This window comes from Myotis lucifugus, unplaced genomic scaffold (assembly GCF_000147115.1).
Source record: "Myotis lucifugus unplaced genomic scaffold, Myoluc2.0 scaffold_256, whole genome shotgun sequence".
NCBI classification, from domain to species: domain Eukaryota; kingdom Metazoa; phylum Chordata; class Mammalia; order Chiroptera; family Vespertilionidae; genus Myotis; species Myotis lucifugus.
Genome location: NW_005871304.1, coordinates 1,013,128 through 1,026,285, shown reverse-complemented (window position 1 = coordinate 1,026,285; position 13,158 = coordinate 1,013,128). Strand labels below are relative to the sequence as shown.

General features: G+C 52.3%; 1 protein-coding gene across 4 annotated transcripts in view; it reads right to left on the bottom strand.

The window, feature by feature from the left end:
- Positions 1-5,610: 5,610 nt before the first annotated feature.
- The window catches only part of ACAD10 (acyl-CoA dehydrogenase family member 10), a 35,059-nt gene continuing 27,511 nt past the window's right edge, over positions 5,611-13,158 (bottom strand). For 2 of the 4 annotated variants that reach the window (XM_006099032.3, XM_014464601.2), the window contains 7 exons: positions 12,424-12,561; positions 12,233-12,323; positions 11,203-11,361; positions 10,421-10,593; positions 8,103-8,246; positions 7,026-7,103; positions 5,611-6,468 (listed from right to left, as the gene is read on the bottom strand). In XM_006099032.3, the coding sequence (XP_006099094.1) occupies positions 6,328-6,468; positions 7,026-7,103; positions 8,103-8,246; positions 10,421-10,593; positions 11,203-11,361; positions 12,233-12,323; positions 12,424-12,561 (924 nt within the window). In that variant the 3' untranslated portion in view covers positions 5,611-6,327. The remainder of the gene's footprint in view (positions 6,469-7,025; positions 7,104-8,102; positions 8,247-10,420; positions 10,594-11,202; positions 11,362-12,232; positions 12,324-12,423; positions 12,562-13,158) is intronic. The other 2 variants (XM_023762690.1, XR_002831710.1) reach the window with 2 other exon arrangements.

The window sequence follows — 13,158 nt, the reverse complement described above, 5'->3', positions numbered from 1 at the left end:
GCCTGGGGCCTGCCCCCCCGGGCTCCGTTCCCCGGAGAAGAACATATCCCTCCGCCGGGCCGACGGCCTCACCTTTGTTGTTAGAAAGCCTTTGGGCCTCCTGGAAGGGGGGCCGCACCGCCTTTGGTGGGCGGGGGACCAGAAGGCGGCGGCCCCACCCCGGCCCGAAGGGCCGGGGGCCGGCGGACGCAACGGCCCCCAAACATTCTTCCAACCCGAAACCGGTTTTCCGTCCCCCCGCCCCAGGGCTTCCCCAGCGTTCCCCGACCTTTTTCCCCCCCCCTTTGCGGCCCGCCAAACCAGCTGGTGCCGAACCGGGGCGCGGGGGGGCGTGCTCGGCCGCTCCCCCCACGTTCGGGGCGGGAGCTGCCCCGAGGCTGCAGCGCCCGCGGAGGGGAGTGGCTGGGATGGGGCTGGAAGCCCCCGCTGGCCGCGGCTGAGGCCCTCCCTCGCGTGCCCCCTCGGTGCCCCGCACTCCTCGGGGCGTGGCCCCGCGTGTGTGCGATGGCCCGACCTCGCGATTGCAGCGCCGGAACCCAAGGTGTCCAGGCCTGAACCGCAGCGCCCCTGGCCTGACTTCCGGGCCTTGCACTAGTGGGAGAGGCCGACGTTAACCCGAAGGCGAACGGTTGCAGACGGTGCAGGAATGAGAAGGGAATGAACAGGGTGAAGACAGGGTGGGGCAGAAGGCATTGATTTTTAGGTCCCATGGCCAGGAAGGGGCATGTGAGGCCTGGATTGTAAAGTGAAAGATCTAGGAGCATTGCAGGGGGGGGGAGGGGGCAGCAAGTGCAGGGGCCTGGAATTGGGATCACCCTGGCACGTGTTAGAGAAATGGAAAGAATGGAGCCAGGTGAACTAGGGGAGAGTGTTGGGAGGGGAGGTGAGGAGGAATGTGGGCGGGGCCCAGGCAGGTATGGCCTTAGAGGTGGTGGTAAGGAGTTTAGAACGGAAGGATGACTTCATCTGCCTCTTAAACTTACTGATTTCTTCGTCTGTGGAGAATGGACTACAGGAAGGCAGGGGTGGAAGTTAGGATCTCGCAAACTGTTTTATTCCATGGACATCGGTGGCTGGGCACTGAGGATGCTGGGAGGAGTGAGAGGTGTTGAATAGTGAGGAGGATGGGTACTTGTCAAATGTGTGCATTCCAGCCAGATAACTGTCAGCAAAAGCCCGAGGAAGAGGTGAGGACACCTGGCAGGAGGTTTCCACAGCAGAGGAGCAGAGGAAAGGGACACATCCAGGCAAGTGCCTGGGTTGCTGTTTGAGGCTCCAGCCCCTGGACTGAGGCCAAAGAGGTGGCCCAAGGCCCAGCTATGAAAAGTACCAGGCAAAGGTGTTGATCCACAGTCTGAAAGAAACCAGCAGTGTGTGTGTGGTTTCTTGTTTCCTTTGAAGCGCTAGTGTGATTATCAAAAGGACATCATAATAGTTAACAGAGCTGCCAAAGCAAATACGCCGTAAATTCCAGTGCATAACGGCAATCCAGTCCCTGTTCCCATTGAGACTCTCGTTCCCCTACAGGCGAAAGGAGGGACCCGGGCACTTTTCTTTGTGTGACTCTGATGTCAACACCTGATTCCCAAAGTCACAACCAGAGGAGAAAAAAGCATTAAGGTTGGCACATGGGAAAGTTTTGTAGACTGAGCCCTGTTTCATTAGCTAGAATTCAGTATTTCCATTCCTCCATGTATAGGAGTCTGGGGAAGTCCGTCAAGCTGTATGCCCAGAAGGAAGGGGAAATAGGTTTGGAGATCTGTTGCAGAGATAAACTGAAAAATGAGTCTTTCTGTCTCCTCTGAATGCATCCCCAGCCCCACCTCCTCTTTCCCAAAACAGCTTGCTTTTCACTTAATAATGTGTGTGGGAGATGGTTCTGTAACAGCACACAGGAGCGTTCGATTTTCTTTAACAGCTACACAGAACGCCATCAGATACATGTATCATTTTCATTTAATGAATTTCCTGTGGGTGGACACATTTAGCTTGTTCCCAATCTTTTGCCAACTCAAACAACTCAGAAATGTATATCCTTGACATACTTGAGAAAGTCATAAAAATAGAACCGCTAAGACAAAGGATATTTACAATTTAAATATAGATGTTATGATATTACCCTTCATAGAGGTTTGATTTATGCCCCGTCAGCTGTCATGACTGAGTTTCCTCACACCTTCACGGATACATTTTATCAGATTATTTTAGCTTTGCTAATCAGGTGAAAAACAACATTTCTCTATCACATGAATTTACATTTATCTTCTTAGGCGTGAGCTTGAGCGTCTTTGCCTATACTTGTATAAAGCCACGTGTCCTTCCTCTGCTATAAGCTGTTCATTTTTTCATCAGACTGATTGTTGGTTTCTTTAAAATTGATTTGTAGGTGTTTTATAGATATCAAGGCAATTAACATTGGGTCTGCCATATTTGATGCAAATACTTTCTGCCAATCCTCATGTATCTTTATTTAGTTTATGCCTTTTGTTTTTGTTTTACAGGTTTTTTTTGGGGGGGGGGTTGGGGGGTTTTTTTTTGTTTTGTTTTGTTTTGGGTTTTTTTTGCCAATGCTTTCTTTTTTGCTGCTGTTGTTAATCCTCACCTGAGGATATTTTTTCCCATTGATTTTTTAAAATATATTTTTATTGATTTCAGAGAGGAAGGGAGAGGGAGAGAGAGATAGAAACATCCATGATGAGAGAGAATCATGGATTGACTGCCTCCTGCATGCCCCACACTGGGGATGGAGCCCACAACCCAGGCATGTGCCCTGACCCGGAATCGAACCATGACCTCCTGGTTCATAGGTGGACGCTCAACCACTGAGCCACGCCGGCCAGGCTTTTCCCATTGAATTTTAGAGAGAGTAGAAGGGAGGGGAGGAAGGAGAAGCATCGATGTGCTGAAGACCTAATATAATTGTAGCTCATGTGGCTCAGTCTGTCCAAATCATTAATAAAAACTTAATAGTACAATGTAACTCTCAACCTAGATTTCTCCCTGACAGTCTGTATTGGCTCTTCTCTCTTTTCCACCATTCTTTCTGCTTTCTTACTCTTAAATTCTTTGTTCTGGTTGTTTTTTAAATCTCTTTTTCTCTAGGTTCAACTTTCTCTCTTGTTCTCCACTATCCCTCATCTGTGGACTCACTGCCAGAAATGGAGCTGAAAAAAGCAAAGTATCCTTAGAAGGCCAAAGAGTGAGGAGAATAGCCATGTGGCCCCACACAGGGCAGTATAGATACAGACCTAGATGTCTCTGAGATTCTCAATTAACACTTCAGCCGTGGGCCTGTGCAGCATTTTGCTCCGACTACAGACAGGCCCTGGCATCCTCAAGGCCTCCCTAGGGAACCCTGAAGGCCTGGGTGCTGACAGACAAGGGCCATCTCTCGGCAACCACAGAGGAGAACACTGGAACCTGTTCTTTCAGCATAACTTCTAGCTGCTGTCCTGAAGGGGCCCCACCCAAGCGAATTGCTTGGAATTGTGTCTTTCCACCTCTGTAGGGTTATTCTGGAGTTATCTGAAGTCAGCACTTGGCAACACAGGCAGTTTGTGAATGCCAAGACCACAATTCGATGCAGGGGGGATGAGGAGAAGGAAGAGCAGGAAAGGATGAAAAAATCCCACCAGAGTTGGCATCTTTGGTGGAACCCTGTGGTCCTGTGACTGGCGCAGGACTGCTGGGGAGGGCTCAGTCTAGCCCCCTTGTTTGCCAAGATAGCAGCAGAAGAGTGTGTTCAATTGCTTTGGGGCAGAATACTGCTGTGAGAGGAAAAGTCATAAGTATGTTATGATCACATTTTGTTCCTTTCCCCAAGACAGGCTAATAAGGCAGGTCCAACCACGTGGGGATGGTGCCAAGATGTGCTCCACAGATAAACTGGTCAGGCGCGATCATCACCCCACGCTCAGTCGTGCCCAAGCACGCACCCCCAATCGCACACTCACTTCCACTCCAGAGAAGCACAGTGCCCAGGGCATCACCAGATTGCTTACCGCGTTTGGCCAAGCGGAAATGCCCATTGTTTGCTGAAGGTGCAGAGGATCTTTGGATCCTTTTATTCGTATCTTCTGAAGGCCCTGCCCACCCTTCCTTTTATCTTTTTAAAAATTTTGCAGGTGGTTCATTTGGAGTCCTCTCCAGTGTCAGGCACTGTGAGCTGGCTGCCGGCCTCCTTTCTTCCTCTTCGTCCGGGTGAACTTTGAGGAACAGGGGATATTTTTAAACTCAAATCAAGCCCTGTCAAACCACTACCCAAACTCACTGTGTTGTCACATTTAGAATCAACAGCAAACTCCTGACCAAGGTCCCTGTGGCTCCTACTCTTTCTGCTCCTCGTCCCAGACACACTGGGCAACATCCCAGCTCCCCGGGGCCTCTGCATTCCCAGCTCCTTCTGGAGCACCCTGCCCCGTCTTGTCATGCAGGTCTGGAAAGAGCGCTCCCCTGAACCCCCAGCTCCCCAACTGCTGGCAGTGCCTACCACACCACCCACCACAGTCTTGCCACTCACCACCACCCCCCACTCGAGGTGTGAGCTCTGAGAGCAGTAACTTTACCTGCTTTTGTTTCCTGCATGATCCCCAAGGTGAGGACGGTGCCGGGGCCCAGAGCTGGGGTGCGCTGACAGTGTGAGTGGAACAGTTGAACAGAACTGGAGACCTGGCTGAGGGCCGGAACCGTGTTCCTGTGACTTGACCTTCTGCAGGCGGTGCTCGCTGCCCCACCTTTGCAGCAGAGTATCTGAGGGAGGCATGGGTCACCCCGCAGCATGGCTCGTTTTCATCTCTGCAGCCGCACTAGCCTGTGAACTAGTTAAGCAAGGTTAACCTCAGAGACCACAGGAGAATTTGAGGGGCATGTGCTATGTCAGGCACTGGCCAAGACAGCCAGACACCCTCCTTCCTGCTGAGGCCTGGAGCAAGAGCTGAGGCTGCTGGAAACCCGGCAGATTTTGCGAAAGGTTCTTTACCAGTGTGGCTGGTGCTGTGCTAGCATTAGTGTGAGAGCTTCAACTTAACTTGACCTTTCATGAGCAACAAGCAGTGGTTGGAGAGGGCCTGCCTCCCCAAATCACTGGGGAGCCCTTTCACCAGCCCCCAAGACTCTCCAGTACCCTGAAGGCACATGGCTCTGGCTGACGCGGGTGGGCACTCTTGGGTGAAGCAGCAGACTAGGGGGACGGTCCCCGCCCATCTGGTCTGACCTGAAATGGGCCAGATCCCCATGAATTATGAGATTAGCAGACGGGGTCCTAGCAGCTCGAGGCTTATCTCCGCAAGCTACCTGGGCTCCTGGGGCATCCATTTCTGGAAGAACTCAGACCTCAAGAAAGTGAGCATTACTACCCTCTTCCCAGGGGAGGACGCTGCTTTCTACATTGTGATGGCGTATAATCTGCCACCTCCCCACCCCCAACATGTTCTGACCACGGCGTGGATGGGACTGGGGAAGGCACAGGGGTCCTCAGAAAGCCATAGTCCTTTGGTGACATTCACATGAGCAGTGGTGGTGGCCCATGTGTGGGCCAATGCCCTGGGCAGGATCCTGTGTAAACACAAGTATGAGGAGACAAATGACTCTGAGACATAGGGCTGACTTGTGAACCTTTATTTTCTCTCTCTTTTTTAATCTTTATTGTTGAAAGTATTACATGTCTCCTTGAACCTTTATTCTCAATTCCTTTTGTATTACATATAGACATTCATGAAGTCTCTGAGATATATTTTCTTACTCTTTTGTGTTCCCAAAGCCCCTTTACAAAGTATCTTAATTAGTGTTCTGTGTTGTGGATATTCAAACAAAGAAAATCAGATGGCAGTGGCTTCATGATTTCGGTTTCATTTTCCCAGCAGCCATCGGCCTGGGTCTTCAGATGCAGCCCATTATGGCTGCCCCTCGGCTCGAGGGAAAGGGTCCCACACAGCAGGAAGCCCCCCGTATCAGGGTGCAAGCACAGGTACACCATCCAGCAGGGCTCCTACTATTTACCCAGATCCCCACAACCTTAGCACACCACTGCCAGAGAGAGAGGGCGCACGGGCTGCCTGCCCAGCACTGAGACTGGAGACCAGCTTCCCAGGCTCTGTCCCGACCCCCAGCTCTCAGCCAGTACCCTTCCTCCTTGCCTGACACCCCGACCCGGGGCTTCTCACAGAAACGCCTTCTGTGGGGACCCAGAAAGGTGTGTGCAGTGACTGTCCCAGGATTCAGCTGCCGACAGGGTGCAAAAATCACATGTAGCAGGCCTTTCAAAACGCATCATTGAGTGTTTGGGTGTCTTGGCCGGCAGGGACGTTCTGGCTCCTGCTGTCCTGCAGCCTAAATGCGGTTCTTCAACTCCATCTTGGCCACCGCCGCCCGGTGCACCTCATCAGGGCCATCCGCAAAGCGCAGCGCTCGGGCCCAGGCGAAGAACTGAGCCAGCGGATAGTCGCCGCTCAGCCCTGCTGCTCCGAAGGCCTGGCAGACAGGGCAGGAGGGAAGGAAGCCCCGGTGAGCCCTCATCTAAGAGCCCCGGGAACCGTGTCCTGCACAGAATGGCTCAGAACACCTGTGTGACACCACCTGTGGAAGACGTCAGGTGGGGCCACACTTGCCATCCCATGGACACCAGTCCCCTCACACCCGCTCTGGTAAATAACTTCTGCCACTGGGAAGTCTACAAGGGGGCCAGGGGCTAAGATTTGGGAAGGAGACATCCCGCATGGCTAGGAGGCAGGGCTCTGGTGTAACAAGGACCAAGTTCCCATAAATCTGAGATCAGCTACCTCCAAGCCAAGTAACCCTGGACAAGCCACTTCACTTTTCTGTGCCTCTGTTTCCTCATATTCTAAGTGGGAGTAGGAATGTGGCCGTCCGTGCAGGGTTGTTCCAAGGCCAAAGGAAAACGACATGCGTGGTGAGTGTGTGACAACAGGCGACTGTTGGAGTTTACAGGAGGTGGGGCAGCTGAAGGTGAGGGAGCTCTGCATGTGTTGTAAGTGGTTCAAAGAGCCCGCGCTCCACAGTCTGCTCACCTGAATAGCACGATCAATCACGCGGTACGCCATGGATGGAGCCACCATTTTAATCATAGCAATATCCAACGCTGCAGCCTGCAAGGAAGAGGAGATGAGAGTAGACGGGCAGACCCCGGGGCAGAATGGCTAGAGGAATAAGCAGTTTCACGGGAGCTGCAGAAACACTGGCCAGAACAGAGACCTGAGGTCCAGCTGGACCACAAGCTCCGTGAGGCAGCCCATGCCCAGCACCTGGGAGGAGGGAAGCGCAGTGGTGGGGACGGTGAGGGTGACTCAGGATGTGGTGAGGTGTGAGCAGGTGCCTGGCCAGGACAGACTCGGGCACGCAGATGTCTTCCCAGATGATGGGGAGCATCACCAGCTCACTCCGAAGGCGGAGTGGGGAGTGGCCTGTGCTTTGATCACAGTGTCAGCCAGCTCCAACCTGGCAGTGGACCTTGACCAACCAGGGCTCTGGAGACCAAGCTGCAAGACTCTGCCCTGTGTTGGAGCATTGGCACCAGGCCCGAGAGCCTCCACCATACCCAGCACTAGAGCGCCAAGGAGCTGGGAATTTGAACCTGTGTCATCCCCCCTCACTACTGAGGCCTCTTGGCTAAGGGTTAAAGGCTGTCCCACGGAGAGCTGGAGAGGGCAGAGGTCAATCGTGCCATTCAAGGCGCTCAGAAAGCCATTTAAGGAATAATGTCAGGCTTGAAAATAAAGCTGCTCTTGTGGTGAATTCTTAGCCTGCCCAATGCCTGCACTGACAGGGCCTCGTAGTCTAGGCTGGGGCAGAGCTGAGGCCAGGGGGCCGTGTGACCCTGTCAGGCCCACTATCTTGGGCCCCGAAGTTCACTGGCTCAGTAAATGGGGAGCCCAGTCCTATTTTAGTGTGCCTTTTCCATGTTTGAAAAGCTGCCCAAACAGTTCCAAGCAGAGTTGAAGCAAAGTTATTAATGTCAAGAAGCCAGGCTCTTTCTCCAGGGTTTGCTGAGTGGGGAAGGCAGGCCAGTGGTTGTAGATTCCCAGAACGGATTCCCTCATGTGACTGACCTCAGGACCCATCATCTGTGAGGCCCCTTGGCCTCCTACCTTATTTCCTACCACATCCATGAGGTGCGCAGCTTTCAGCACCAGCAGCCTGGCCTGCTCAATCTCCACACGCGACTGGGCGATGTCTGCCAGGAGCGTGCCCTGCTCCACCAGGGGCTTCCCAAAGGCCACACGGGACTTCACCTGTGGACACAAGAGACACAGCTTGAGACACCCGCAGAGGAGGGGTGTGGCGTGCACAGGAGAGGGCAGGGAGCGGAAGCAGGAGTGTGTAGCTCAGCCAGTGTGCCAGCCCTCTAGCCACAGTCCATTTCCAGGGAGAAGATCCAGATGCAGACAGCATTCATGTATATTGCAGAGCCAGTCAACGTGGTGGCTGCACAGGTTACTTCCAGGAATTCCTTTACTCCAGCAATTCAGCCCCTTCTGGGTGTCAGACAGGAACAGTTCTTTTGGATCTGAGCCAGCATCTGGCCCAGGGCTATTCTGAGAATTAGGTGATGACTGTGGGCACCTCACACAGGTGAGGGAGGGTGCCCTCTGCTGACCAAGGCCCAGCTTTGCATCTGGGTGCCATGGTGGGCAACTGTTATGGACAGTTGCAAAGGACACCAGCAATCAGAAAAGCTTATAAGGGATTCTTTTATGTTATTGTTAGTTTAGTTTTATTAATTTGTTTTAACTAAAAACAATTTTATATATGTTATATCTCATGGCAAAAAAAAGTATAAATTTTCAGATAAAAATAGAAACACCTGTTATTCTATCATCTAGTTACTTACAGTGGCTATTTGGTGGCTATTCTTCTAGACTTTTTGTATGCATCCTATATAATAAAAGCCTAATATGCTGTGTCTGGTTGTCCAACCAATCAAAGCATAATATGCTAATGATATGCTAAGGCCGCTCACCCGCTCACTATGACGTGCCCTGACCACCAGGGGGGCAGACAGTTGACCAGTCAACCAGTCGCTATGATGTGCACTGACCACCAGGGGGCAGACGCTCCAACTGGTAGGTTAGCTTGTTGCTGGGGTCCAGCCAATCAGGACTGAGTGAGATGGGCTGGACACACCCTGAAACCCTCCTAAGGTCCCTCCCCAGATGGCCAACCTCCTGCATCCCTCCCCAGCCTCAATCGTGCACCAGTGGGGTCCCTGGGCCAGGCCTGCGTCCTCTCGCAATCCGGGACCCCACAGGGGATGTTGGAGAGCTGGTTTCACCCAATCCCTCAGGCCAGGCCAAGGGATCCCACTGGTACACGAATTCATGCACCGGGCCTCTAGTTTTTAAATAAAAATAGAGTCATACTCTATGGCTTTGTAGCCTGCTTCTTTTCATTTAAGAGTATACAGTGAACATCTCTCTATGTTAAGAAATAGATTTCTACAGATTCATTCTGGAATTTCTGTGCATGCCTATACCAGGGTTTATCTGATCAGGCTCTAATTATTAGTCTTACCGATTGTTCCCAACATTTTGCTATTATGCTCAGTGCTGTGGTGAACCTCCTAGTATCAAATCTTTTGTAGACTCCTATTAGTCCCTTGCGGCTAAGTCCTGCGTGTGCAGCTGCCACGTCAGTGCCCCGTCCTCTTGAAGACGTGGGACAAAGAATGCTCTGCAGCAAGGCTGGTCTGCATTCCAGTGGAGGGTGGGGCTGAAGTGCCATTCTGAACCCTTAGAGAAGAGCATTTTATTCAGGGAGGAAAAAATTGGTCAGCCTCAACTCAAAAGGCTGTAAATCACAGAGGTTTGCTCAGTAATCCAAATGCACTGCATTGCCTCTGATCTTCATGTAGTTTCTTATGAGAGATTTGTTTGGTCTCAAGGGTTTGCTTCAACTTTGTGGAATCGATACCGCTGATATGAATGATCACTCCCAGCAAAAGCTCTCTGTTGCGTGGGCTTCCAGTCTTTGAGGGGGGTCGCAACAGAACAGTTTTCTGGACATGCTCAGGGAAGAGGATGGTACAGAGCTAGCGGCTGGAACTCCAGGGACATAAGCCACTGACGAGGGTTCTTTCTGGTATCTGGTTTTTAAAGATGAGTGAGTAGCAGGAATGGCCCTTTGCAGCCTATGCCCCTTTGGACCTTGGAACCTTGCCCTCTGCTGCTCCAGAGCCCAGCCTTTTCCTTCTGGCCACCTCAACAGAGTAAGACCCATTCTACTCTGACTTTTAAACTTCAGCAAAGTAGCAGATGCAAAGCAAAGGTAGGGCCACAGCTTCCTGGCAAGAACGTCACCTTGCTTCACCTGCTAAGTCGGCTCTCAGAAAACAGTTAGGATTTAAGGTCCGATAGCAAGAGAGACAGCAGGCTCTGGGTCAGATCCAGGCGCAAGGGGAAGCACTCACGCGGGCCTTCATGAGCGCCAGGGCCCTCTCTGAGTGCCCGATCAGCCGCATGCAGTGATGGATCCTGCCGGGACCCAGTCGGCCCTGGGCGATCTCAAAGCCTCGGCCAGGGCCCAGGACCATGCTCTCCTTGGGCACGCGCACCTGCTCAAACAGGACTTCACCGTGGCCACCTGAAAGATCCAAACGGTTCCTCCTGAGAGATCCACCTACCTATCCACGTTGGATGCGTTTATCCCTTGCCTCAGTTCTAGTCACCTGCTGGCAACTCTCCTGCCTTTTACTCAGCCTTCTAACTGGGGCATGGTTGGGGAGTAGGGCAGGAAGGAGCCTATCAAAGATGGAAAAATAATCACTGACTTACAATATCAAATAAATAGTCTACCATTCCTCTTCTAAAACGTAATGACTACTGTAAGCGAACCTTCCTGGGAGTATGGGACTCTAACTGTGTAGCGATCCCTCAGTCACTGAAAGGAAACACGTGAATGCTGTTAGCAGACAGAAGAGGACCTCCAGCCTGGTCAGCTGATCTAGAAGAGAAGGTTTGGAGTGCACTTCCTACCACTGTCCTGAGTGACCATTTATCTCACAGATTCGGGCTCATCTTCTAAGTTTAGAAAGCATAAATGCCTGTATGGAATTTGCCTGTGTGGTGATATTTTGGAAATGAAAGGTAGGAGCATGTGGCCCTCCGAATGTCATCATGCCCTGAGAGGTGCCGCATCCAGATGTCTCCCAGGCCCAGACTCATACGCAGACGGAGAGGCGTGGGGGCTAACCTGGCGCATCATCCAGCCCATACACCGTCAGAGGCCGAATGACTTTTATCCCCGGGGTATCCATGGGAACCAAAAGCACGGACTGCTGCTGGTGGCGTGGGGCGTGCGGATCTGTTTTCCCCATAAACACGCAGAGTTGGCAGCGAGGATCCAGGATGCCTGCCAGGAAAGGAGATACAGACCCTCACCATCCGACGCCAAGGCCATCAGATCTCTTCACAGACACAGTCCTGGTCCAGGAAAGCCAAAGCCAGCAGCCGACAGAGCTCTTTAAGACTCACACAACCAGGTGCCTACATGCAGGCCTGGACCAGGAATGAGAGCGGCTGGTTTTCGTCCCAGTGAGGAATGAATCCAACATCATAAGAGCAATTTTTTAAAAAGCGCCATGCAGAGTTGAAAAATATAAAGACAAGAGGCAGAAAACTGGTACTCTGTCCCTGGCAGCGTTCTGCTGTTCCCACAGACGGTGTGAACATAATGGCTTTGGGCACGGGCTTCAGAATCAGGCAAACCCTGAACTCCGGATTCCCTACTTTCTTGTCAGGGGGGAGCTGGTACCTTCCATCACTTCTCTGACCTAGTTTCCTCCTCTGTAAAGTGGGGATGGGAATGATAATATGACCTCCTGGGAGGTGTGGGACTCAGTGAGGAGTGGTTCATGCAGCGCCTATGGAGGGCCCTGCAGAGTCAGCTTGCGATGAATGGCGGGTTATCACTAGCTTTCTGATGCAGCCCCCTGACCTCGCAGCAAGGAAAAGCCACTGAGGAAGTGACCTTCTGCCTCTCCGAGGGTAGGATGAAGAGAGCGGGGAGTGGGTGAGAGGTTCCTAGAACTGTCCCCGGTGCGGTCATCCTGGCCCACGCAGAACCTCCGGTTCTCCTGGCGTTGGCTGGGAGCACAGAGATGGAATCTCTTTTGCATCAACTGGGAATGAAGCTGCTATCCTGCTTCAGCAGGGCACAGAGAGACATGCTCATCACACAGACCCACTGAAGTGTGACTGAAAGATGATTTTAGGCCAAATACCTGAGATCCACCACTTGTGACCGTTGATGACATAGAAGCCATCCTCCTCTCTGATGGAAGACTCAATGTTGGTGGCATCTGATGAGGCAACCTGAGTGAGAGCACACTCCACTTAGGATGGCAAGGTTCCCCACGCGGAGTCCATCTGGGCCTGGCGAGGGTGTGGCCCGATAAGCCCCTGTGGGTGGTACCTGGGGCTCAGTCATAGCAAAACAGGAGCGGGCCTTCCCCTCCAGCAGCGGAGTCAGCCAGCGGGCCTTCTGCTCCTTGGTGCCGTAGCGCACCAGGAGCTCCATGTTCCCCGTGTCTGGAGCAGAGCAGTTAAATATCTGAAAAGGAAAAGCATGAAGGTGACTCTCATGTCCATATTTAACACTTCAGATACCCAGGAACAGGGCATCTTCCAAGTCACAGGCCCTCTGACACCCTGAGCAAAAGTTCTTCCTCTGCCCTGACCGGTTTGACTCAGTAGATAGAGCATCGGACTGTGGACTGAAAGGTCCCAGGTTCGATTCCGGTCAAGAGCATGTACCTTGGTTGCGGGCACATCCCCAGTAGGAGGTGTGTGCAGGGCTGATCAATGTTTCTCTCTCATCGATGTTGCTAACTCTCTATCCCTCTCCCTTCCTCTCTGTAAAAAATCAATAAAACATATTAAGGAGAAAAAAAAGTTCTTCCTCTCCCCAGAGAAACGCAGACACAGACATTCTGAAGATAGTATTTCAGAGCCTATAAAGCCCAGCCATCAACCTCCTTTGTTGGAAGGAGACTGGAGCTAGTGGGCTGGAGACTCAGACGCCAGCCAGGCTCATGCCTCACACGGCTCCCATCTTCCCAGAAGACTCCAGCGCTAGCTGCTTTCCTGCTCTGGCTCCAGCCACCTGGCCATAGCTGCCCTCCCTCACTGGAAAAGTTAAGTTTGTATC